Source organism: Heterocephalus glaber, unplaced genomic scaffold (assembly GCF_053883595.1).
Source record: "Heterocephalus glaber isolate CG9 unplaced genomic scaffold, H.glaber_assembly_v1.0 deba00000738, whole genome shotgun sequence".
In the NCBI taxonomy this organism is placed as follows: Eukaryota; Metazoa; Chordata; class Mammalia; order Rodentia; family Bathyergidae; genus Heterocephalus; species Heterocephalus glaber.
The window spans coordinates 1689991-1717416 of record NW_028258161.1 but is presented as its reverse complement, the minus strand read 5'-3'; the positions used below and the strand labels follow the sequence as shown (position 1 = coordinate 1717416).

Genomic DNA, 27426 nt, shown 5'->3' with positions numbered 1-27426 from the left:
TAATCCTAGCTCCCAGGAGGCTGAGACAGGAAGATCAGCAAGTTCCAGGCCAGCCTGAACTACGAAACAAGACCCTGCTTCTAAACAAACAAAACGCTATTCTCTTAGCAAATCTTAAGTATACAATGCAAGATTATTAACTGTAGTCCTGAAGTAAGAAAAGATAAGGCAGAGACTGACAGTCTCAAGACTCCCCTCCTGCTAAACCCACAAAGGTCGCTGTGATGGAAAGATGAACTGCTGAAACAACGTCTGCCTGTACCTCCCTGCCCCTGTGCTAAGTTCTGCTTCTGTAAAATTGCGGTGGCTTCCCAGCCCCGCCTAAAGAGTCCTATAAAAATAAAACGAACAGTGTCGGGGCCAGACTCTGGACGGTGACTTCCACTGGGCTGGCTATCGAATCCACCTTCCTTGCCTTTCAGTTCTCTGAGCTCCCTGAGTGCCTCCTTAGCAATCTCTGTGCTGAACATTAGATCTCCTTGTATTTATTTCTGTCTAAATGGAACTTTTAAACTCCAGTTCGTAACGTGTGCCCAGCTAAGGACAAAGAGGGTTTTTGTTTTTGTTTTGCTGCCTTGTATGGAATGTTTGGGGAACAAATGTAAATGTTTTGTGTGAACAAGAAGGGCAGAGGTAGGCAGATCAGTACAGCTGGATTGCAAGGGATGGGAGAATTTAGGGTTAACCATGCTCCCTAAGTCACAGAGCAGTGACTTGTCAGAACTGAAGTGACCACGGGGATGAGGAAAGCTTTAATTCACATAGGAGGAAACAGCTTCTCCGTCCCCTCCCCACAGTCATAGAAAAAAAATAGAAATTACTCTTTAATTACCTACAATGTTTGTGGTAGTCACTGCCTTTATGAACTATTTAAGTGTGTAACAGAAAGTACGGTTTGTACAGAACGTGTGGTACATTCTAAGAGGCTGAGGGAGGGGGATTCAAAGTTGGAGTCCAGCCTGAGTCGCTTATAGAGATCTTGTTTCAAAATAAAAAGGTAGAGGTGGTTGTGGCCGGGGACGTAGCTCAGTACAAAGGTCCTGGGTTCAACAGACGTGTGTGTGTGTGTATGTTTGTGAAATCTTTCTGGAAAAAACCAAGTTTCAGGAAATTTTATAAAAAGGAACTGTTGAATAGGCATTTATTGATAGAGTTGATCTCGCTTGTAATGATTGGAATATAGGTCTAGAAAAATTGATCTTTTCGTGTTTTGCCCAAGAACAAGGATAAGAAAAAAAAGTTGGAGTAAAAAAGATTGGAATTTTTTATTTAAGAAAAAATATCTTGCTTTTCAGGTTATCTTTTGAGATATTACTGTTTACTAAGCATATTCATAAAATAGTAGTATGGTACAGCCTACTTAGAACACAGAGAAGGGATTTAAAATCAGAGTTCATACAATAGCCTGATTAGTTTCAACTTTGATTTTTTGTAAGACCCCTGAGATTCAGAGGGAGTGTTAAGGAATGTTGCAAAATGACCTACAGGAAATAAATGTTAGTAAGCTCAACTATAAAATAGAGAAGGGGGGTTCTGACTGCACATCTGCTGTGTTTCGACTGGAGACATGGTCTCTGTAATTCTGTGATGTGGTTAAGTAGTTTTTTCTGGCTTGAGGTCTGCAGCTTTTATCAGATACTAAAGGGGTCGGTGACTGCCGACAATAGTTAAGAACTACTGGTATAGAAGTGGTCACTGGATCAAACTATACTTAAAAATAGCAGGGGGATCCCTAAGAAAACATTGACACATGATTTTATTTAAATGTGTTATAATAATTTGACATAAAACTGACTTTTCTATTCTGTAGGCCGAGTGGTAGCTACTTTTGCATGTTCAGGAGAAAAAGAAGTCAATTTGGCTGTTCAGAATGCAAAGGCTGCCTTTAAAATATGGAGTAAAAAATCTGGCATGGAGCGTTGCCGGATCCTCCTGGAAGCTGCCAGAATAATAAGGGTGTGTATTTATATATTCCCTTCCAGAAAACTCCTCTGGAATTCCTCTGCATGTTCTGTAGAATTGATTTTGGTGCAACAATTGGTTAAACATTTGTATGAAATGGAAAAATATTTCCACGTGCTCACCTTGGTATGTGAAACATGGTTTCTTTTAGTAAGTCCCATCCAGGTCTTGGCTCTTAAACAGCTCCGTTGGCAGGTTTTCTTTCTTTCTTTTTTTTTTTTTCCTTAAATTCTTTTATTGGTACATTATAGGTATACAACACATTTACATTTCTCATTGGGAACTTGTACCTTTACATGATGCATCTTGGTTCTTATGTTTTCCCCATTCCTAGCCCTCCCTTCCCCCCCTCCACCCTTCCCTATTTACAAAGACTTTATTTCTATTTTTTCCATTTCTCATCATTTTTCCTTTCCCTCCTTTCCTTTCCCCTGACCCTCCCACTACCCCTACCCCTTTGGACCTTTTCTTCCTATTTTGCATTATCGATTATTCATTCTAATCATTGCTACATTTTAGGTATACAGTATAATGACATTCATCATTGGAAATTTGCACCTTTACATAATCTGTCTTGGTTCTTATTTTTCACCCTTGCCCAGCCCTCCCTTCAAACCCTCCATTCCTCCCTATTTACAAAGGTTTTGTTCCTATTTTTCTATTTTCTCATATTAATTCCATTTCCTTCTTTCCTTTCCCCTAGCCCTCCCACTTCCTTCCCCTTTGCCCCTTTTCTTCCTATTTCACATTACCTATTAAACGTTTTAGTCCTTTCTGTATTTGCACCGAATTATAATGTATGTTTGTCTACTGGTTTCTTTCTTTCTTTTTTTTTTTTTTTGGTACCGGGCAGAGGATCGAACCTGGGGGGGGACCTTGTGCTTGTGAGGCAGGCGGTGGAGCCACTGAGCTAAATCCCTGGCCCTGGTTTCTTTCTTTGGGCACTTTCCTTCTGATGAAATTTAAATCTACTTTTGTTTTTTGGATTTGTTTTATACTTTAATTGCCTGGGAACATTTTATAGGCTCATAGATGTTCTCTTATTTACCAAAAAAACTAAAACTTTTATATTATAGTTTTAAAAGATAGATAATAGGCAGTAGAAAAATAGACCCTTCTCAAAGGGGAAAGGTTCAAGAGATTGATGGAAGAGGAGGGAGGCAGAGGATAAGGGATGAAAAAAAGGAATTGGGATGTGTTATGTGCATGTACCACTCCCACAAGGAATGTCAACACATGTACTACAAACAGGTACAAAAATAAATAAAAGGAAGGAGATGAAGGGATGAGTGGAGGGAGGAGGGAGGGAAAAGGGGTGAAAAAAAGAATAAAAGTGTGTTTTGTTCATGTAGCAGCCTCCCACATGGAATGTAAACATTATGTACTACATTCATGTACTAATAAACTAAGATAAAAAATATGTAGTCATTAAAAAAACCAAAAGTAGTAGATGCTTATTACAGAAAGCTTAAATATTCAGAAAAATGTACACCAACATATGAATGAGTCATGGATATCTCTTGAGTGGTAGGACTGGTGATTTTTTGTTATAAGTATGTTAAATCAGAAACTGTGAGGGCCGGGGATTTAGCTCAGTGGTTCTGCCACCTGCCTCACAAGCACAAAGTCCTCAGTTTGATCCCTGGTACCAAAAAAAAAGTATACTCAAGAAACTGTGGAGGTTGCAAGAGTGTGTACATACACACATACACATGCACCTGTACATAGATTCTGACAGGAGACATGAGGCTTTTGAGATCAGAAAAGCGATGGTTTATTACAGCAAACTATACCTAGAATGGGCTGGGCCACAATTATGAGACTTAGCATGTGTAGGGCCCGCTGTCACATCTGCCCATCCTGTCCTCTGGGGAGAGAGAGCAGTTACTCATTAAGCAAAGCTCTGGAGTGAGAGGGAAAGGTCACTGAGATTATTGTCTCCAAATATAAGTAGATGTGACCAGGAACAGGAAGTAAAAATCCTTTCACTTGATATTACTCTGATGATCTCTTATCTTTAGGGCAAGCTGCATCTGCCCTCCAGGGCTTTTGATGTTAATCCGCCTGCTGGTGTTCTTTGCCCAGAAAGCTTAAACCATGCAGAAATGTCAGAACATTTATGGAGAATATTTTCTTGACAGATACTTTCGCCGGTTGTTAAAAATTACTTTTATTTTGATAGACCGAAGGTGATGGTCATTGTAAGCTAATGGTTATTTTACTTTGTCCTCTATTTTGTCCTAATGCCCATTGGACTATTATGTCCTCTTAGGAAGTGGCTCCTTCACTATGAAATGATTTTTATTGGTCCTAAATAATAATAAGTATATCTTCGCTCTGTCTGATACTCTTTTCCTTTTCACATAGACCTTCCCTAAGCACCATTTTCTTACTATATATGCTCAAACCTGCATACCTATGAATGCACATACACACATAATCATTTCTCAGAGTGTACTATTTCAAACTGATCATGAATGTGGTTGGAAATTTTTATCACGTAATTAACTTGAAAGGAAGAACCGAGCTGTTGTTTAACAGTAAGCTTTTATCTCTCTTCTGTATGTAACACTGCCATTCCATTTATTTTCATTTACAGTGTAAGCTATTTCAATTTTTAAAAATGAACAATGAATTGTACTGAACTGTGTCAAGACGTGGCTCTAGGTAGTAAATCTGGTCGTCTTTCCAACTCAAAGGAGCAGAAGGATGCAATCGCCACCATGGAGACCATCAACAATGGCAAGTCCATCTTTGAGGCCCGCTGGGACATCGACACTTCCTGGCAGTGCCTCGAGTACTTCGCAGGCCTGGCTGGATCCATGGCTGGTAAGCTTTTGCCTGGCCTTCGGTGACCAGCTGACAAATGGGAGAAGAGCAGAGCCTGCTGGCAAAGGGCAAAGATTGGAAATTAATACAGGTCTGGGGTCAAGTCCTGCACTCATCACCTACTTGGGTAGCCCAGGAATTATTTTACCTTCCCTTGTCTAAGCTGGAGACAAGGATCTCTGACTTCCTGGATTGGTGTAAAGTTGTTGGGACACCACAAGTTGCAAAGTTTACAAAACATCACATTGGAAGGTTTGTAGGCCCCAGCTGGGTGGTGGGAGCCAGAAGTTGAAGGCTGTGCTCCTGCTGCAGAGGCCGCTCCTTATTTCCATTTTCTTTTTGTTTTTTTTTGGTACCAGGGATCGAACTCAGGACTTTGCGCTTGCAAGGCAGGTGTCAGAACCACTGAGCTAAATCCCCAGCCCTCCATTTTCTTTTTAATCTGTTACCCAGTGGAGGCTCAGGAAAGCTTTAGAGAGTTGGTAGGATACATGTGTTTGAAGGATAAGCAGGATCCTCTGTGTGGGGAAAGTGCAGGAAGCCAGTGTCCCAGGGACCAGAGAAATAAAAGTGCGGAGCTCTGGGAGCCAGGGTCTTGGAACCAGTGAGGCTGGTCTGCCTGGAGTGTGGGTCGCCTATTGGTCAAACTTAGGGGGCATAGACGTGTGTTCCCTGTGTCCTCTGTTCATCCCGTAGGTGAGCACATCCAGCTCCCAGGTGGATCCTTTGGCTACACCCGCAGGGAACCCCTTGGAGTGTGTGTGGGGATTGGAGCCTGGAACTACCCCTTCCAGATCGCCTGCTGGAAGTCGGCCCCGGCTCTGGCCTGTGGTAAGAAGCAATCAGACCCACTGGGAGCCCTGCGCTCGAGCTCTGTCCTCTGCCCCTCACCTTTCTGTCAACCCACACTTCAAGGCAGAGGGCTCTGCTCTGGGACATTCAGACTTTGGAGGACACGGGTCCCTTCCTGCCCCACCTTCTTCCTCCTGACTTCATAGCCACCTACTGCTGCCCTGCAGAGCCTGCCTTAGAGACCTGCCTGCTTCAGCCACCTCCACAGAGGAGCTCCCCCAGCCCCCACACCTCTATTAAAGACACACATATCTCTGGATATTACCATGTTTTATTTATCCAATTTATTTATGTATTTACTTATTTTATAATGCTGGGAATTCTAATTTCTTTGGTTTTTGTTTTACAGTACTGGGGATTGAACCCAGGGCCTTTGCACTGAACTGAAGCCCCAGACTTCTTTTAATTCTTTGAGAAAGGGTCTTCCTAAGTCACTGATTGCCCAGGCTGGACTTGGATTTCTGATCTTCCTGCCTCAGACCCCAAGAATGCTGAGATTACAGGCGGCCACCGCCACTGCTGGCTCTGGTTTATTTTTGAATACAGAAAGAAACAGTTTTTCCTGCTAAACTGAATTCATTTTTTGCTTTGTGGGCAATCATTTCTAACACTGAGGAGTGTGACTTGATTTAGGAAGCAGAAGATAAACTCTTCCTTGGTTTTTAAGAGAAGTGGTAAAGAAGGCTCCCATGAGAGTAGCTTTGGCTGAGGCACTACAAAAATGGTTTTCTTAAACTCTTTAAAGAAAAGAATCTATAGGGGAAGAAGCTTATTTTTATCTTAGAAAAACTCCCAATGTTAGAAAAGCATGGCTGTTAGGACATCGTGTGGAGGCACTGCCTGCATCACTAGTGCAGTTACCTGTCTTAGCACCTTGGTGTGGAGAGGCCAGATGAGAGGAGAGACCGCCAGGATTGAGTCACTAGCCTTTCGTACTCCCCAAACGAACCTTTCTGGTCTTCAGTTTCAACTTTTACAAAATGAGACTAAAGCCAGGCATGGTGGTGCATGTCTGTATTCTCAGCATTTGGGAGGCTGAATCAGGAGGGTGGTTTTGAGTTCAAGGCCAGCCTGGGCTACATAGTAAGACCCTGTCTCAAAAAACAAAAAAGTTGTATAAATTATGTATGTGTGTGTATAATATATATATATACACACACACACACACACACACACACACATATATATGTATATATGTATATGTATATATGTGAGTGGAACTGACCATACTTCATTCTCCTGTTGAAAATGTTAGATCTTAGCCACTTAACAGTTTGCCCTGAGCCTGGGTGTCACTTGGGCATCGTGCTTGTTTACGTACTGACTGTCCCAAGCATTGCTCGGGCAGGTGTCATTTCAACCAGTTGATTCTTGTATTGAATGAATTTGATTAAAAATTTGTCATTTTTATATTTCCTGTTATATTATCTTACAAAAATTTAACAAAAAGTATATGCAATTTTTGGTCATCCCATATTTAAATAATTGGGCTGGTAGGTGGTTAAATGTGAAAAGCCCTTGATATGCAAGTGTGCGGTATTGCTGTTTACTGGGCAAGTATATGGTCTGTTTAATGGGAGAATCCAGGGTAGGTGGGACAAGATGCATCTACTATTAATAATGGCTTTAGCGTAGGATTTGATAGGGGATCGGGACCCAGAATTGTCCTAGTGCCCCCCTCAGAAGAGCACCTGTCTGAGTCTTGTGTGGTGTCTTGGCTTCATGCAGGTAATGCCATGGTCTTCAAGCCTTCCCCCTTCACGCCCATTTCCGCTGTGCTCCTGGCTGAGGTCTACACCCTGGCGGGCGTGCCTCCCGGGCTCTTCAATGTGGTGCAGGGCGGGGCAGCCACAGGCCAATTTCTGTGTCAGCATCCCGACGTGGCCAAAGTCTCCTTCACTGGAAGTGTGCCCACTGGTGTGAAGGTAAAGATGAAACCAGTACTGGTTAACACCGTCGCCATTGACTTGGCAAAGCCAGTCCTACCTCGGATGCGAGTGGAGGTTCCTCTTTGGAGCTGACCAATCTTCTATAAGGAATGGGGCAGGAGGCTCTCCCAGGCTGAGGTCTACAGTGTCCTGTGAAGCAGGAGGGAAGGGGGTGTGGGTGGGGTGTCCGTGCTGGGTCACGTGGCGTGGAGGCCGCATGTCCTGCCTGAGGTGGTGCCGTGTCTGAGGGCCCGGGCCCCCACTTGTGTTGTTAAGCAACTTAACTCCATGAGTGGGAGGAAGAGGACTTTCCTTAGGTTATTTCTGCTTCATCATTGTCACCTGAATTTGTATTCTGAGCTCTGTCAGCCCTGAACACAGGAAGAGCCACAGAAGAGGCTGGCAACACGACCATATGTTTTAAATCGGTATTGGTGAACCTGTGTCCCATGTGCCACAGTGAGCTGTTTGTGTCATCAGAAGCTCTAAAAGTTCACTGTCACTGTTTAAAATGAACGCTTTCCTCAGACTTTGAAGTACACTTCTGTGGGCTCTCTTCCATTTTATGGAAAATAATATTTTTTTAATTTATTTTTTCCGGCACCAGGGATCAAACTCAGGACCTTGCTCTTGTGAGGCAGGTGCCCCTGAGCTAAATCCCTGGCCTGAAAAAAGAGCATTTTAAATAGATGAAGGGCAAAGTATATTGATGAGAATAAAGCAGAAGGTCATACACAGCTGTCAGTGACTTTGTAGGGTCAGGGTTAATAGAGCTGGTGTGCAGTCTAACCAGTGTCAGCCTTCCTCTGAAAGCTTTATTTTTTTAATCATTTTGGGTACGAAGGATCGAATTTAGGACCTTGCACTCGTGAGGCAGGTGGCAGCACCACTGAGCTAAACCCCCGGCCCTGAATGTTTTATTTTTGTTTCACAGATCATGGAGTTGTCAGCTAAAGGAGTCAAACCTGTTACCTTGGAACTTGGGGGCAAATCTCCACTCATCATCTTCTCAGACTGTAACATGGAGAACGCCGTGAAGGGGGCGCTGATGGCCAATTTCCTCACACAAGGGCAGGTATGGGCTCATCCCTGGCAGAGGTTCAGAAGGAATCGCCACCCCTTCATCCAGCAGCGTGTTGTACAGCTACTGTTTTGAAATATTTTCAGACTTAATAGAAGAGTTGCAGAATAGAACAAAGAATTCCCATGTACCCTTGAACCAGATTCCTTGAATGTTAAAATGTTAACACTCACTTTATCATTCTCTTCATCTGTCTCTACACACACATACATGTTTGTTAAGAATTTCTGAACACTTAAAAGTTATAGAAAGAGGCCTCTCTAACCTCCAAATACTTTAATGTTTCTAAAACAAGTGTATTCTTTTACATACCACACAACACTTGTGGAAATCAATAAGCTAACATCAGTAGGGCTGTGTTACTGAATCTGTAACCTTTGTTAAAATTTCACCATTTGTCCCTTTAGTAAAATGTAGGGGACAGGGGAAGGGGACGTTACCAGAACCTCTGCAGTTAGTCCTGGTCTCCTGCGAGCCACGACAGCACACGGCGAATTACAGGAAAGGTAGAAAAATGAGACCGAGAAGAAGCTGAGCTTTGGGTCTGATCAGTGCTGCTCTGGGCAGCAAAGACAAAAGCCCCCAGCTTACCACACCTTTTATTCAGTACATCGGGAGAAACAAATGTAACAGATGACTTGCAGAGAGTTCAGTAGTTCACATTGGGATAAACAAGGTGTAACGGAAGGCTTGCAGAGAGTTCAGTACATCTCCGGCAAACAAGATGTTAATCAGTCCAAGAACAATGAGGAACTGAGCAGGTGTTTGTTCTCCCAGGATGTTTCTTGTCCTGGAGAATCACAGCATCACTGGATCACTGAAGTCTCAGTTGTGACCGGAGGCCAAACTGGAGTTATTCTGTAGCTGGGCTGTAGGCAAGAGAACTAGGCTAACCAAATGATTTATCCCTAGAATTATGTAGCATTGCTCCCAACAGTAAAAGAAAACAAAAAAAATTTTTTTCTGATACAAGATTGAATCAAAGATGATGCATTGCATTTAGTTGTCTTGCCTGCTTTTCTTTTGCATTCAAAATTATTTTTAAAAATTGTACATATTTATGAGGCACACAAGGATACACATATATAACATGTGGTCAGCCAAGCAGGTAATTAGCATTAGTCCTTTTGCCTTTAATCTCCTTTAGTTAGGAAGCATTCTTCAGTTATTATCTTTTATGACCTTGGCATTTTTGAAGTGTACAGGCCATTTACTTTGTGGAATCTTTCTCACTGTAGGTCTGTCGGCTGTTTCCTGTTAATCTCATTCATATTATTCATTTTTGGCAAAAAGTAGTGCAAATGTGCTGTTGTGTCCTTAGCAGATGTTAACTCTGATCACTTGATTAAAGTGGATCCTCACTGTAGTAACTGTTTTTTTCTTTTGCACTTAATTATCATCTGAGAGATTTTTGGTATTTTGAGTCAGGGTTTCACCATGTAATTTAAGCTGGCCTCGAACTGACAGTGATACTCCTGCCTCAGCCTCCCGAGTACTGGGATTAGAGGCGTGTGCCACCGTGCCTGGCCATGAGAGATACTTTGAGTCTATTCTGTTCCTCATCAAACTTCCTACCCAGTAGTTTTATCACCCACTGATGATTCTTGCTGAAATTTTTATTATGGTTGTTGCTGAATGATGATTTTCCAGTTCATTGTCGCTTCTGTATTTATGAGTCCACCTTCTGGTGTCAGGAAGAACTTTCCCTTCTCTGTTTTCCTTCACTTGTTTATATATTTTTATTTCATTCTGTCACTTATAATCCACTAGTGTTATTGTTTATTTGGATGCTCAAATAACTGCATAGTTGGCTAGTGGGAGCTCCTTTCCGTGCCCTGTTATATATATCTCTCTTTAATTTCTAGCACAGTAAGGCATTGTAGACTCATCTTATTCTTTCCCTGGCTGAACCTTGGAGTCAGCCATTGCTCTGGGAGCTCTGGTTCATTGAGTGGTAAATGGGATTTAGAAACCACAGTCTGAGTGGCAAATATGTTCACTGCTGCCGGGGTATCGGTGCTCCAAGGCCCTCAGTGGAGAGTGCTAGGAGTTGCTTGATTGTATATATGCACACACCTTGTCTGTACTTACCTGTTCTTAACAACCACAAGTTCAGACAAAAACTTCCAGTTTTAATCTAATTCTCGAAGGGTTCAATTTGCCCTTCTACCTTTTCACATTTGTAATTTCCGACAGTAAGAAATTTGGCTCCATTACCTACAATATATTTATTTAATTCCTTAGTCCTTAAGCCGGGTGTGTAGCACAGGCCTGTAATCATAGCACTCAGGAGGCTGAGGCAGGAGGATTACCATGAGTTCAAGGCTAGCCTGCACTACATAGCAAGACGCTGACTCAAAAACAAAACAAAAAGAAAAACCAAACAAGAAGAAGAAAATAATTCCTTAATCCTTGAATACATTTATAATAGCTTCAGATTTGTGAATTTATACCACAGTGAAAAATAAACCTAATTGGAGTCTACAATAATTTACAGTTCTTTTTGAGAGTGCAGTCAAAATACTGTGTTCAGCTGTTGCCAAGATTCATTCCCCCTTTCTTACCCTGCTTTCAGTGTGGTTGTGATACTCATTTAAAATAACTGACTCCATTGTTTTTGCTAGTATTTCATTTGGGGTTTGTTTTGCCTATTCTCGCAGACTTTAAAACTCTTGTTTCAAACTGGGTATGGTGGTGCATGCCTATAGTCCCAGCACTCTGGGAAGCTAGGGAGGAAGATCCCATATTAGAGCTCAGCCTGGGCAGCTTAATGAGATCCTGTTTTGAAGCAAAAAATAAAGGGGTGGGTGATAAGCCCTGGAGAGACCAGCAGTGCCAAACAAAAACAAAAAACTTATTTTGAGCAAGATAATAATGTAGTTCTAAATGTTAGAATTTTTAAAAATCCACACTTAAAACTAGGTCCTCCCCATGCTTTCTACTCTGTTCCCATAACCTTCCTGACCATCCCCATTGGTACCCACTCTAATTTGTTTCTGGTTTTCCTTTTCTGTGCTTCTTTTTGCACAAATGATCAGGTACTTGTTTATTTCTCTTTTCCTTTTCTTTTTTCCACGAGAGGTAACATGTTAGAGGCACTCTTGCTCTTTGCTTTTTTCATTTAATATATCCTAGAAACCACTCCATGTCATTTCATAGAGATCCTTGTTCTTTTTCATTGCTGTGTAATCCAGCTGCTTTTCCTTGAGAGACATTTATGTTGTTTGCAGTATTTTATTATTCACTGCAGTACTGCAGTGAATGAATAACCTTATGCACATGCATTTTCATATTGTTGGAGATGTTTTTTCAGAGACTCCTAAAAGTGATAAATGTATGGGATTTTTGTGACAATTTTGAATGTACTTTTAGTATACACTCAGTATTATTAAATCTGGTCATCATGCTATAGATTAAATGTCTGGAATTATTCATCCTATATAAGTACAACTTGTACCCTTTGACTAACATCTCCCCAGTTCTCTCCTACGTCACCTCTGGTAACCAGCATTATATTCTCTGCTTCTGTGTATTTGACTTTTTAGATTCCACATGTAAGTCAGGTTGTCTGTGTCTGGCTTATTTCACTCCAGCAGATTGATCTACGATGTTTCTTTCTTCATTCATTCATTGAGAACATGAAGATTGTGGAGTCCATATGTTAGCTATTGTGAATGATGCTGTAATGAACATGGGAGTGTAGGTATCTCTTTAAAGTACTGATTTCAGGGGCAGGGATTTAGCTCAGTGGTTTCGCGGCCTGCTGCACAAGCACAAGGACCCGAGTTCGATCCCTGGTACCAAAAAAAAAATAAAATAAAATAAAGTACTGATTTCATTTCTTTGGGATCCATATCAAGCAGAGGTGTTGCTGGAATATATGCTAGTTTTATTTTTTATTTTTAGGGGCTGTTTTCCATAATGGCTGTGCTAATTTACATTTCCATTAAGAGTATGCAAGGGTTCCTTTTTCTCTACATCTGTGAAAACATTGTCTTTATAAAAATCTTTTTTATAATAACCATCCTAAGAAGTGTGAGTTAATATCTCATTGTGATTTGGATTTGTGTTTCCCTAATGATTAGTGATGTTGAGCATTTTTTCATAATCTGTTGGTCATTGTTATCTCTTTGGAAAAGTATCTATTCATATCCTTTGTTTTTAAATGAGGCATATGTGGTTATTTGGGCTGTTGAGTTGGCTTTCTTACATACTGTGACTATTTTTTTTTTTTTTAATTTTTTTTTTTTTTTTTAGTACCAGGGATCAAACTCGGGTCTTGTGCTTGCACCGCAGGCAGCAAAACCACTGAGCTAAATCCCTGGCCCATGTGACTATTTTTATAGAAGCAAAAAACAAAAACATTTTCCATTTTAATGCATTTATGCCGCAGATTGTAATTTTTAAAGTTTTTGCATGAAATTCATATGTGTTACCTAGAAAAATTCAAGGAACAAGAATTTGAAGAAAAAATTTTATTATGTTCCGTTGTTATGGGTATTCCACAACTGGAGCACTAGGCGCTGAAAGGGTGAGTGATCGTTCTGAAGTGTTTGGTGGCCTTGGGCACATTCATGTCTGCTGTCACCACTGCTCCCTGGCCATCTCTAGGACTTTATCACTCCAAACTGACCCTGAGTTCATTAACTATCAATCTCCCTGTTCCTCCCTTTCCGTCGACCTGCTAGCTGCTGTTTTGTGAATTTGATTGTTCTAGGTGTCTCTTATAAGTGGGATCTTGTAGTATTTATTCTTTTATATCTGGCTTGTTTCACTTTACACTGTCTTCAGGACTCATGTATAGCGTTGTCAGGATAATCCTCCTCTGTAAGACTAAGTATTCCATGGTATGCATAGATCAGATTTTGTTTATTCAGTCCTCTGCTGAGGGATTGTTTTCATCTTTTGGCAGTTTAAATCATGCTGCTGTGAACACTGGTGTGCAGATAGATACCTGTGGAAGTCCTGCTGTCAGGTCTCTGGGATACATGCCCAGAAGTGGAATCACTGGAGCACACTGGAATTCAGTGTTTCATTTTTTTAGGAGCCACTCCTCTGCTTTCTATAATGGCTAAATTTTATGTTCCCACCAGTAAAACACAGTTTCCAGTTTCTCTATATCCTTAATAACACTTGTTCTTTCTTTTTTTACATATAATAGTCATCTTTGTGGCTGTGGAATAGTATTTGATCGTAGGTTTTTAAAATTGTATGTATGTTTGTGTGTGTGTATGTATGTATGTATGTGTGTGGTACTGGGGATTGAACTCACGGCCTTCTCACTGAGCTACATCCCAGCCCATTTTATATTTTTAAATTCTGAGACAAGGTCTTGCTAAATTGCCCAGGCTAGGCTTGAAATTGCAACTCTCCTGCCTCAGCCTCCCAGAGTACTGGGATTATATGTCTGTGCCACCAGGCATGGCTTGATTGCGGTTTTGTTTTGCATTTCTCTGAAGATCAATGATGTTAGGTGCATATGTGGATGTTGCCAGTTTCTTCTCTAAAAGGAAAAATTACTTTTTTTTTCTGTTCCTCTTTTTTTGTTTTTATTCTTTTATTGTTACCTTTCAGGTATGCAGTACGTTTACATTTATCATTGGGTGCTTGTACCTGTACATAATGTATCTTCGTTCTTAGGAAAAAATTACTTTCATACAGTGTGTGCATTCCTGTTTCCTTATAGCTTCTCATTACAGAACATAATTTCACAGCTTTACGCTTTCCCCAGAGAGGTGGGAATTGGTATTTCAGTGTAGCTTTAACTTCATTTCTCTAGTTATGAGCGCGATCAAACATTTCTAGACTTAAGGACCATTTTTGGTATATGTGTTTGTGTGTTTTAATTGTCTGTTTTTCTATTTGGGTTTTGTTCTTTTCCTTGATGTTTTGTGGAGGTTTTTTTTTTGGTACTCAGGATCGAACTCAGGACCTTACGCTTAAGAGGTAGGTGCAGTGCCACTGAGCTAAATCCCTGGCCCACATTTTATGGAGTATTTATCTTCTTCATATGAAGTTCACACTTTAAAAAACTCTTTAAGTATTTGTAACATAGCAGTTTATCTGATATCAGAGTTTCAAATATTTCCAGTTTTTCAATTGTCTGCATTTGTTTAGGGCAATTGTGGGGTGGGGGGGCTGTCTTGCTGTGTAGACCAGGCTTGCCTTGCTCCTGTGATTCTCCTTCCTCAGCCTTCTAAGTGGTGGGATTATAAGCAGGTGCCATTGCACCCTCTCTTTTAAAACACTTTTATGTGGTTAAATGTATCAGTGTTTCTTTCATTGTGTGTAGTTTTTTTAATGTTTTGTTTTGAGGCACGGTATAACAATGTACCTATGCTGGCCTTGAACTCATAGTGATCCTCCTGCCCCAGCATCCCGAGTGCTGGGATTACAGGCGTGCACCACCACGCCAGGCTTGTATGTAGATTCTGAGCAGTTGTTAAAAACTCTTTTGTTATAGCTAGGCTATAGAGAAATTGCTTATATTTTGTCCTAGTGATGGTTGGGTTTTACATTTCATGCTTAGGTTCTTGATACATTTGGAGTGCATTCTCCTGTTTGATGTGAGAGGAGTGTCCTGTTACCTCTTTTCCACATGGATAACCTGTTGTCCAGCACAGTTGGTTATTTAGTTCATCTTCCCCTGAGCTTTGGGCCTCCATCTTTATCATTAACTGCATGTCCATGAGCACCGGGATCTGTTCTTGGACTTTTCCATTCTGTTCTGTCAGCCTTTGAGCAGTATTATGTTCATTTTTATGGGGCGTCTAAATCAAGATTATTTGCAATTTTAGACACAGGCACTGAAATGCTTAGTTTTGAAAACTCAGTGTAAGACTATAGCACCTAATCTTTTCTTGTTGTTTGTTTTGAAACAGAATCTCACATGTAGTCCAGGCTGGCCTCAAATTAGAGATCCTCTTTCCTCAGCCTCCCAAATGCTTGAATTACAGGCGTGTGTCACCTTGCCTGGCTCTCTTCTATTCTTATTCCTGAAGTTCTTCCCATTCCCCTTGAACTACCCAGCAAATTGAGCAGCTGATAGGAAGGAGTAGGGGAGGTCCTGGGTCATACAGACCCACTGATGGCCTTAAGGAAATTTAAGCAAAGGTGGAATTAACTTTTATTTTAAAACACAGATTTATGTTTGCGGGTGGTATGCGCAAAATTACATGTACAATCCTTTCTGTTCAATATTGGCACAAGTTTTATTTTAATTTTTTGCAGTGCAGGGGATTGAACCCAGTGCCTCTGCAGTGTGCTACATCCCCAGCTATTTTTAATTTTTTAAAATATTGAGACAGGGACTCTTAAGTCACTGAGTTTCCCAGGTGGGGATCAAGTTTTCTGTCCTGCCTCAGCCTCCCGGAGTGCTAGGATTACAAGTGTATGCCACTTCTCCCATCTCAGCATGGACAATTTTTAGAAATGAAAATATCCTTTAAAAATGTGTCATGCCTCTTTTAAGTTTAAAGTTAGTAGATTACTTTTCTTTCTCCCTTTCACTCTTTGTCCCTTATGCATAGTTATGTCTTGTATCTGTCCTTTAGGTTTGTTGTAACGGCACAAGAGTATTTGTGCAAAAGGAAATTCTTGGTAAGTTCACTGAAGAAGTGGTGAAACAGACCCAGAAGATAAAAATTGGAGATCCCCTTCTGGAAGATACAAGAATGGGTCCGCTCATCAACCGGCCGCACCTGGAGCGAGTCCTCGGCTTTGTGAAGTTGGCAAAGGAGCAGGTGAGAAGTGAGCAGCAGCTGGGCGGGCCGAGGGAAGAGTTGTCTATTGTCACTGTCCCATCCCCTTTCCTGTGTCGCTATGCACTGGCTGGAAGTGTCCCTGAGCAGTGTTCTGCCCTGTATCTGTTGGTTTGTTCAGGATACTCATAACCTTTCAGGAATGCTGTGGGGCTGTATGTTTAATGCAAAAGACACATTCATTTTCCTTTCTTTGGCAGGGTGCTAAAGTGTTATGTGGTGGAGACCTGTACGTACCTGAGGATCCCAAATTAAAAGATGGATACTACATGAGACCTTGTATATTGAGTATGTCTTCTTGTTTGCTTTTATGTGATTTGAATTAAATACTGAATAGATAGGAGTGAATATTTATAAAATATATATGTAGTATAAAGTGAGGGCTGGAAAACCATGCGTTCCATTACTCAGGTTTAAAAAGTAGAAGGGCCGGGGATTTAGCTCAGTGGTTCCACCATCTGCCTTGCAAGCTCAAGGTCCTGAGTTCAATCCCAAGTACCAAAAAAAAAAAAAAAAAGTAGAAGTGCCCCATCAACTTTGAATCCCTCTGGGTGCCCTTCCATTAGAGAAGTCATATGTCTTAGTTTACCTGGGACAACATCTATTGTTCTGCAAGCAGGGAGAACAAAAAAATGAAAGTGGAAAAAAAAAAAGAAGTGCCTAAGGTTGTTTTGTTTTGTTTTGTTTTTTGTACCAGGGATCCAACTCAGGACCTTGTGCTTATGAGACAGGTGGCCACACCACTGAGCTAAATCCCCGGCTGTTTTCTTTCGTTTTGCAGAACTGGGGATTGAACCCAGGGCCTCTGCACTGAGCTACATCTTCAACCTTTTAAAAAATTGTTTTGTTTTGAGACAGAGTCTCACTAAGTTGTTACTCTGCCTAGGCTGGGCTCAAACTTGAAATCCTTCTACTTCAGCCTTCCAGAGTGCTGGGATTACAGGAGTGAGCCACCATTTGCAGCTGCAAATGCATATTTGATAAAAATTTAAGTAATGAATTTAATTCCTCTATAAAGAAAAGAATTTTTCATTTGAACTATTGAACATTAGCGTAATAAAGCCAATTTGTTAGATAATATGTTAGTCTTTTAAAAATCATACAATTTAACGGGCTGGGGATATAGCTCAGTGGTTCCGCTGCCTGCCTTGCAAGTGCAAGGTCCTGAGTTCGATCCCCGGTACCAAAAAAAAAAAAAAAAAATCATGCAATTTCATAATTTTTAGCATCTTTCAATCTTTTTTTTTTGTATATCCTTTTATTGGTACATTTTAGGTGTACAATATAATGACATTCATCATTGGAGATATGCACCTTTATATACTCTCTTGGTTCTTATTTTGCATCTTTCAGTCTTAAAAATCTTCTGGTTAGAGCTAGACACGATGGCACACACCTGTAAAATGTTCTTACGTGTCAGCTGCTGCTTATTCATACCCTTATCTCTCTTGATTCTCCAGCATAGCTCTCACTGCTCCCAGAGCTATCCTGTGTTATCAGCCTGTATAGGATAACATATTTTCCGGGACTATTGGGTAATAAATTGTTTTGAGTAATTAAATTCTTGGCTAATGGTTTTCCTCAGAATTATATGTAGATTATTTTCAAAGAATTAGAATATAATAAACTAAAAACATCCTAGATATTTCTTAATACATCTTTCAAGATAATTCAGATGTCTCCAAAGCGCATCATAACTCACAGGTGAGCAGCGTGCTGTATACAGGGTAGCATCTGACAGATCTCTCAACAGATTTCAGTGTTGTCCTCTTCATAGCTCGGGAAGTAGTTGGTCTTCAGTCTGGCTAACACAGAACTGGTGTTTCTGGTAGGGCCCTCAATCTGTCTTTCTGCCCCCACATTGTCTACGTGCATAACACAGCCTTACAGACAGCACGTCTCACTCTCCGTGCAGTGCTTGCCGAAGTTGAGAAGACGTTCTTCAGTTACAGTGCAGATAAATAAATGTACTCCCTTCTTTGAGACTCCTTGGGGTTCAGTATTGGACATCTGAATATCTGAGCTTTTTTGACATGCAGATTTTAAAGTGTGAAGTGTGAATTAAATCATTTCAGCAGATTAGCCACTGAAAGGAACTTAACTGTGTTCTTATATGCAGCGAGCACTCCCTCAGTTCCCCTCCCCTCCACTTCCTCCTCTCGCTCCTCTCCCTCCCCTTTCCTTCTCCCTCTCCCTCAGCTTCCTTTGTCCCCTCCCCTGCCCCTGTCCTTTCGCATTTGGAAAATGTGAAAAAATATAAAGACAGTTATGCATGTAACATTTTAACAGCAGTCGGGCTGATGTTGCATGCTGTTTTATGTCATTTTTAGTGTTTTATCATGAACATTTACATGGTCTTGTTTTTTTCAAAAATATTACTTTTGGAAGCTTCATGAAAGTTTATCATGAGCATGTGTACAGTTCATGCAATCGCTTTTTTTTTTTTTTTTTGCTTAAATTCTTTTATTGGTACATTTTAGGTATACAGTACGTTTACATTTATCACTGGGTGCTTGTACCTGTACATGATGTATCTTGGTTCTTATTTTTTCCCCATTACCTGTGTGCCCTTCGCCCCCTCTGCCCTTCTCTATTTACAACGACTTTGTTTCCATTTTTTCCTTTTCTCATAATTTTTCCTTTCCCTTCTTTCCTTTCCTCTTCCCCTACCCCTTTGGACCTTTTCTTCCTATTTCAGATTATCAGTTATTCATTTTAATCATTTTAATCCTATTTACATTTTCAGTTTCTCACACCAGAGAAACTATTCGGTATTTACACATGTGTGTCTTATTTATTACACTTATGAGTATGGCCTCAATATGCATCCATTTAGCTATAAATGTCTCTAGTTTCTCATTCTTTATGGCTGAGTAGTACTCCATTTTATAAAAAAAACCATATCTGCTTTATGCATTTTCCAGTTGATGGGCACTTGGGCTGTTTCCAAGCTTTAGCTATTACAAACTGAGCCACTATAAACCTGGGTGCACATATATTGCTGTAGTATTATTCTTTTAATTCTTTTGGGAAGATACCCAGCAGGGGAATAGCTGGATCAAATGGGACCTCTAGTCCTAGTTCTTTGAGGTATCTCCATACTGATTTCCACAGTGGTTGCACCAGTCTGCATTCCCACCAGCAATGGAGAAGGGTTCCTTTCTCCCCACACCCCTGCCAACATTTGTTATTGGTTGATTTCTTGATAGCAGCCATTCTTTCTGTGGTGAGGTGGAATCTCAGTGTTGTTTTCATTTGCATCTCTCAAATGACCAGTGATGTTAACCATTTTTTAATATGTTTATTTGCTATTTCTACTTCTTTGTCTGAGAAATGTCTGTTCATTTCAGATGCCCATTTTTGAATTGGGTCTTTAAATTGGGGGGGGTGGTCTGATTTTTTTTTAGTTCTTTATATATTCTAGATAGTAATCCTTTTTTTGAGGTACAACTGCTAAAAATTTTTTTCCCACATTGTAGGTTGTCTTTTAGCTCTGTTGGTGGTTTCTCTTGCAGTGCAGAAGCTTTTTATCTTTTTATTTTATTTTATTTTTTTTGGTACCGGGGATCGAACTCGGGTCCTTGCCACTTGCACAGCAGGCGACGAAACCACTGAGCTAAATCCCTGGCCCAAAGCTTTTTAATAAGATGAGAGATCCCAGTTGTTGATTCTTTGTGCTTGTTCCCGTGCTACTGAGGTTTTGTTCATAAAGTCTTTTCCTATGCCAGTGTCTTCAAGAGTTCTACCTAACTTATCTTCCAGAAAGTTGTGTTTCTGTTTTAATATTTAGATCTTTAATCCACTTTGATCTTAGTTTAGTGCATGGTGATAGATATGGGTCTAGTTTTAGTCTTTGGCAGGTTGAAATCCAGTTTTTCCAACACCATTTATTAAATAGGCTATCTTTCCTCCAGTGAGGGTGGTTGGCCCCTTTGTCAAAGATGGGATTGAGAAAAACAAGAACAACCCAAATCCAGAGGTAGCACAAAGAAGGAAATTATAAAAATCCGAGCAAAAATTAATGAAACAGAGACTAAAAGCTATACAAAGAATCAATGAAGCAAAGAGCTACTTCTTTGAAATATAGACCCTTAGGCATCATATCTAAAGGAAAGAAAAGACAAATCAATACAATTAGAAATGAAACAAATGAAATCATAACAGACACTGCAACAATCCAGAAGATTATTAGCAATTACTTCACAATCTTATACTCCAAGAAATTGGAGACTCCAGAAGAAAAAGATAGATTCCTAGATACATATGAATTACCAAAACTGAACCAAGACTACTTAAACATCTTGAATAATCCTGCCAGTGTGGTGGCACACACCTGTAATTCCAGCACTCCAGAGGCTGAGGCAGGAGGATTGCCATGGGTTTGAGGCCAGCCTGGGCTCATACTGAGTTCAAGTCCAGCCTTAACTATGTAGCAAAGACCTTGTCTCAAAAAAAAAAAAAAAAAAAAAGATGGGGTAGCTGAGTATGTCTGGAATTGTTTCTGCATCTTCTAATCTATTCCACTGATCCTCGGGTCTGTGTATCTCTGCAAGTACCATGCTGTTTTTATCACAGTAGCTTTGTAGTATAGTTTCAAGTGGGGGATTGTGATACCTCCTGCCATGTCTCTGTTGCCTAGAATTGCTTTTGCTATTCTGTGTCTCTTCTGGTTCCAAATGAATTTTTGGATTGTTTTCTCTAGTCCTGTGAAATATACTGTTGGAATTGCAATTGGCATTGCATTAAATCTATATAGCAGTTTTGGAAGTATGACCATTTTCACTGTATTGGTTCTTCCTACCCAGGAACAAGGGATGTCTTTCCATTTTCTTATATCCTCCTTGATCTCTTTTTTCAGAGTGCTGTAGTTTTCAGTGTAGCGGTCTTTTGCTTCCTTTGTTAGACTGATTCCTAGATATTTCATTTTTTTGGATGCTATTATAAAAGGAATCGTTTCCCTAATTTCTCTCATTGGGTCTGTTATTTGTGTATAAGAAGGCTACTGTTTTTTGAGTGTTGACCTTGTATCCAGCTACTCTACTCAATCTGTCAATTAAGTCTAGAAGTCTTTTGGGTCTTCTATGTAAAGTATCATATCGTCAGCAAATAGTGACAGTTTAACTTCTTCTTTTCCTATCTTTATTCCTTTTATTTCTTTCTCTTTTCTAATTGCTGAGGCTAATGTTTCCAGAACTGTATTGAACAGGAGTGGTGATAACGGGCCATGCAACCATTTCTTACATTTTGGATATTTAGCTTGGGCTGGGGATTTAGCTCAGTGGTTCTGCCGCCTGCCTCGCATGCACAAGGACCCCAGTTCGATCCCCGGTACCAAAAAAAAAAAAAAAAGATATTTAGCTTATTGCTTCCTGTTTTCACTATTTTGAGTAAGGTTGTGATGAATGTCCTTACAGGTAAATCTTTGTCACCTCAGTAGCTATTTACTTATGATGAATTAAAACAGGTGGACTTAGAGTTGCGCAGTCTGTATTTGTTCGGTGTGTATTTTTGAGTTGCCGTGCAGAAAGGGGTTCACTTTCTATGCAGACTCGCAGTACTATACTGAATTTTTTCTCGTTATGGATTTACTGGGAATAAGGCATTTTTCAGTTTCAGACATTTCACTGACTTTGGATCTTATAATAAATGTTTGCAGCTAATTGCAGAGATGACATGACCTGCGTGAAAGAGGAGATCTTTGGACCGGTCATGTCCATTTTGCCATTTGACACAGAAGCCGAGGTTCTGGAACGAGCCAACAATAGCACCTTTGGACTCGCAGCTGGCGTGTTTACCAGGTACATGGAGGAGGACACCGAACAGGCTTCTGGGGTGGGGCCGAGATGTGTGGTGGATCTGACTCCTCCCTGGAGTTTTCCCTCGCTTAGAGCCATCGGCGTTTTGTGTGTGCTTCAGCTGAAGTCAGAAGATGCCACAGAAGCACTTTGTAATTTGCCCCGAATGGCCTAAGGACTCTGCTCAAGTTTAAACTGAGCTATGAACTTTGTTGATGAAAATTCCGCCCTCTTGTTCATTGATTGAATAAACATTTAAGGTAGTGGTCTGTGTAAAGCATTGGGCTATTTGGAAACCTGTTTGTTTGGTAACCCTGAGGTTAGTTTTCCTGTGGCTTTGTGGTCACAGACCTGGAAGGAAAGCCCAAGTCTCCCTCCAGGCCCTGATACGATAGCTTCATTTTCAGCACTGAAGAAAAGATTGGGACTTAGCTTTTTAAATTTGTCAATGGAGAGAACTAAGTGCTCTTGCTTGGCTTTGCCACCTGAATACAAACAGAAAAAGGTAATCCTAATATGCAATTACCTTTTCTTTTTAACAACTCTACTGGGATAATTCACATGCCACACAATGCACTCAGTTCAGTGGTTTTTAGTTTATTTACAGAATTGTGCAACTACCACTATAAGCTAATTTTAGAATATTTTCGGTGTGTTTCTTCATCCTAAGAAGAAACTGTGTGTCCATTAATAGTTATTTCTAGCCATGTGTGGTGGTGTGTGGCTGTAATCCCAGCTGAGGCAGGAGGATCGCTGTGAGTCCCAGGCCAGCCTGGGCTGCATAGTGAGCTGGAATACCTAGTGAGACCCTGTCTCAAACAACAACAGAATAGTCACCCTCCATTCCCTCTCCTCTGCAGTCCAGACAGCCACTCATCTACTGTCTGTCCCTATGGGTTTGCCTATTCTGAAAAAAAAAAGTTATGTGAATGGAGTCATATAATGTGATTTGTGATTGGCTTCCTTCACTCATCATCGTGTTTCAAGGTTCATGTATTTTGCAGCATGTATCGGCATGTCATTCCTTTTGGAATGATATGCCATTGTATGGACATACCATGTTTTGTTTATGCTTTTATGCATTGATGGGCATTTGGCTATTTCTACTTTTGTGTGCATTATGAATAATACTGCTATAAACATTCTTGTTCAGGTCTTTGTGTTAAAAAAATTTTTGGGGTGTTTTTGGTGATACTGGGGATTGAAGCCAGGCTTCTGCCCTGAGCTACACCCCCAGCACTTTTAAAATTTTTAAAAATTTTGAGACAGGGTCTTACTAAGTCACTATTACTGCCCATGCTAGGCTTGAACTTGCCATCCTCCTGCCTCAGCCTCCTCAGTGCTGGGATTACAGGTGTGCAGTACCATGGTTGGCTTGTGTGAACATGTATTTTCATTTCTGTTGGGTGTACCTCTAGGAGGGAAATTGCTGGATCATTTGGTAACTTTATATTTAACTTTTTGAGGAACTACTAACTTGTTTTTCAAAAGGGCAGTAGCATTTTACATTCCTACTAACAATGTATGAAGGTTCTAGTTTCTTTTCATTCTTGTTAGCCCTTTTTATGTGCGTTTTTGTGGATTTTATTTTCACTTCCTTTTTTTGAGACAGGGGTTCAATATATAATCTAGGCTGGCCTAGAATTTGCTATGTAGCCTTGACTGGCCTCAAATTTGTGATCCTCCTGTCTCAGCCTCCTCAGTGCTGGGATTACAGGTGTGTGCCACAATACTTAGCCTATTTTTACTTTTTTTTTTTTGAGTCAGGTCTTGCTATGTAGTTCAGGCTGGTCTTGAACTCAATTTGTAGCCCAGACTGGCCTCGAACTTGCAGCAATTCTTCTGCCTCAGCCTCCCGAGTACTGGGTTATAGGTGTGCACCACCATGCCCAACTTACTCTTTTACTTTTTTTTTTGGTACTAGGGATCGAACTCAGGACCTTTCACTTGCAAGGCAGGCATTGGAACCACTGAGCTACATCCCCAGCCCTCTTACTTTCTTGATGATCTTCTTTGCAGCACAGATTTTTAAAAATTTTGATAAAATCCAATTACTCTTTTTTTGTGTGTGGTCTGTTACTTTTGGTGTCACAGCCAAAGAGGCTTTGTCTGACCCAAGGACATAAGGATTTATTCCTGTGTTTTCCTCCAGGAGTTTTTACAGTTTTCACTTGGACATTTTAGATCTGTGATCCAGGTGGATGAATTTTTGTGTATGGTGTGAGAGAATGGGATTCTGCTTTACTCTTTTGCCTGTAGGTATCTAGTTCTCAAACCATTTGTTGGAGACTGTTTTTCCTCATTGGCATGTCCTGGCACCCTTGTTCCTGTTTATTTTGTAGATTCCTTTTAGAGGGTACTGTAAATCTGAAGTCTGTGCCTATTTTGCCTCGACAATAAAAGGTTTTAAAACATTTTAAAGAGACAAAAATTTGGCAAGATTTTGGGAGCCTTAAAACTGGACCCTGACTTTTTCTAGTAAAGTAGTAATAACTCAGTGTGCTTCCCTTGGTAGGGACATCCAGCGGGCTCACAGAGTGGTGGCCGAGCTTCAGGCGGGAACGTGCTACATTAACAACTACAACGTCAGTCCGGTGGAGCTGCCCTTCGGAGGATATAAGAAGTCAGGTGGGGAGCTGGCCATTGTGTCAGCAAACAAGGTGTCTGGGGAGACCAGGGTTCCCAAACCTGTCTGCCTGATAGAGTCCAGGTGCTCCCCCCACGCCCTGGAGTCTCGGAATGGAAGCCAGGCATCTCCAGAAGGTTCTTATGTGGAGTGTGGCTTGTGAAGTGCTGATACACATCTCAAAAAGGTTCATGATGGGGGTAGAGCCTGCGATGACCTTGAACATAAAACCATTTCTCCAGGAGTTCCGTTTGAGGCATTGCCCATCAACAGGGTTTAGGTAAAGTGTCTCTAAAGTAATATCCCAGAAAGCTTACGTTAGTTTGTTTTCTCTTTTAGGCAAAATTAATAATAATCTCTTTTTTAGCAGGGGGTACCGGAGATTGAACTCAGGACCTTGCGCTTGCCAGGCAGGCAGCAGAACCACTGAGCTAAATCCCCAGCCCCCTAATAATAGTCTCTTAATTTAGCATTTCACAATCAGTTACACCCATCATCGTCCTAGTCAGTGGCTATGGATATGTCCCATCTTTCATAGTCACTTGTCACCTCAGTGTGACAGATGTACAAGTCTAACATGTCAGCAGGTAGAGGCAGCAGGAATGGAACTTCTTCCCCTAAAGTCCGTTGCCTATAGGTGTTCATTAGTTTCCCTCACTGCTCTCCATCTAGACTCAAAATAGCTTGGCCTTTTAGAAGCATTGTTCTGACAATCTCACCCCTGGCCACTGTGGCAAATTTTACAGCCGTCACAGTGTTGACAAATACATAAACCCCACTGAACACTGATGAGATAGATGGCAGTGTTAATTTGCCAGCCTCATTTGGCATTTAGTATTATCCTGGCACTCCCTACTTGTACTCTACTGATACCTCCGTCAGAGGGGAGAGGGGATGCTCAGAGGGGCTGCACGCATGGGCACACATGCAAGTGGGAAACATGGTGCCCTTGTATTTGGGTCTCACCTTCAGCACAAGGCAAATTTGCTTGGAATCTGCAGCTTGGGCCTCAGCGGGGTGGGGTGTGGGGTGTCTCAGGCCACTCTTTGTTTCCCTTTGGACCAGGTCTGCAGAGAATGAGGAAGAGAAACAGCTAGATGTGCAGAGCAGTGCCTGCCCTAACCCGCTAACCAGCTCTGCTCAGAGACTTGCAAAGGAGAGCTAGGTCTCGCCCAGACCTTTCTGTGTGTTGTCTTTTGAATGGCACCCACAGAAGTATGCGCTTTTTGAGGACCTGGGGCTTGCCTGCGTAAGTCTGGGACAGTGTAGAAGATAGGACTAGCTTGGGACAATGTCCTGTGACCATATACACTCAGAGGGACAATGTCATCAGAGGAACCTCAGGGATCCCTCCCCTTTGTAGTGGGCAGGGTGTAATAGCAGGTTTAGTGTGAAAGTTTAATGAACCTATTACATAGAGTTGAGTTTTAAATTAGCACCCCCTTTTGAGGCCAGAAGGTTGATAGTTACAGAGAATGATTTCACACTTTTAACAGATTGTCCTAACAACAACAACAACAACAACAAGAAGGCAAAGGAAACAAAAACCCAAACATTTAAAAATATCTTTAACCAGAATAGTGGACCCATGAAATTCAGAGTCACAAATAGCTAAGAAATGAGACCTGTGTATTTTCCTGTCCTGGTCCCCAGGACCAGTGGGTCCTACTTCCCACCCTGCGCTCCAGAGCTAGTACGTGGATGGAGGAATTTATCCTGAAGTGTTGGGGTCAGAGAAGCGGTGTCCATCTTTAAGTAGTACTATGACTTTTCAGACAGTTGTAGTGATGGCTCATCCTGGCCCCTTTCCTTTCTTTCAGGATTCGGCAGAGAGAACGGCCGTGTGACAATTGAATATTATTCACAGCTGAAGACTGTGTGCGTGGAGATGGGTGATGTGGAGTCTACTTTTTGAAGCCAGGCTGTGGGATAAGTCAAGTTGGCTTCTTGACAAGGCAGGATAACTGAGGACCACTTTCAATCCAGACTTTGGAAATTCAGATTTAAAAAGTGGTTTGATGGTGTTCTTCATCTTTCAGTCACCTTCCTAACTGAAAATGTGCGTAAGTGCCTTTTAGACAGTAATCAAGATGGTTGTGATTTTCCTGACAGCAAATTTCTGTGAAGTCTTTAAAAGTTAGCAACACATTTCTAGAGAACAGGTAGAGTCTAACAGGTAGAGAGAGCATAACCAGGGTTGCACTTCGTCCACACAGCTGACCCAATGTTAATTCTCTAGCTAAGGACCTTATTCCTTTGTAGATTCCTAGTGGAATCAGTAGAGATAATTTCTAGTCATTTACCTTTGTTTCTTTTTTGGCCTCTTATCATTCCTTTGAGAAAGCTGATGACTGAAACAGAGAAAAGATTAGAAACTGACAGGGTCAAATTCTGCATGGGTCTGAACTTGCTGTAGTAAGCACTTTGATTCCATTCTGTTGCGATGAAGGAAATGTGTCTCCAGTCCTGGAACTATAGTTTCCTGTCTTACAGTGCCTGTTAAATGCACAAATTGGAAGTGAAAATAGAAAAATAAATGCACAAATTATTTGTATGCTAATGTAGTGTAGTGAAAATAAAATCACATTGTTAA

General features: G+C 41.0%; 1 protein-coding gene across 1 annotated transcript in view; it reads left to right on the top strand.

Annotated features, from left to right (window-relative positions):
* Aldh9a1 (aldehyde dehydrogenase 9 family member A1) overlaps positions 1 to 27426 on the top strand; it is a 28430-nt gene extending 1004 nt beyond the window's left edge. The window contains exons 2-11 of the mRNA XM_004865187.4: positions 1811 to 1956; positions 4662 to 4791; positions 5488 to 5622; positions 7372 to 7568; positions 8506 to 8646; positions 16206 to 16394; positions 16613 to 16700; positions 22069 to 22210; positions 24723 to 24835; positions 26654 to 27426. Of these exons, the coding sequence (XP_004865244.1) occupies positions 1811 to 1956; positions 4662 to 4791; positions 5488 to 5622; positions 7372 to 7568; positions 8506 to 8646; positions 16206 to 16394; positions 16613 to 16700; positions 22069 to 22210; positions 24723 to 24835; positions 26654 to 26748 (1376 nt within the window). The 3' untranslated portion in view covers positions 26749 to 27426. The remainder of the gene's footprint in view (positions 1 to 1810; positions 1957 to 4661; positions 4792 to 5487; positions 5623 to 7371; positions 7569 to 8505; positions 8647 to 16205; positions 16395 to 16612; positions 16701 to 22068; positions 22211 to 24722; positions 24836 to 26653) is intronic.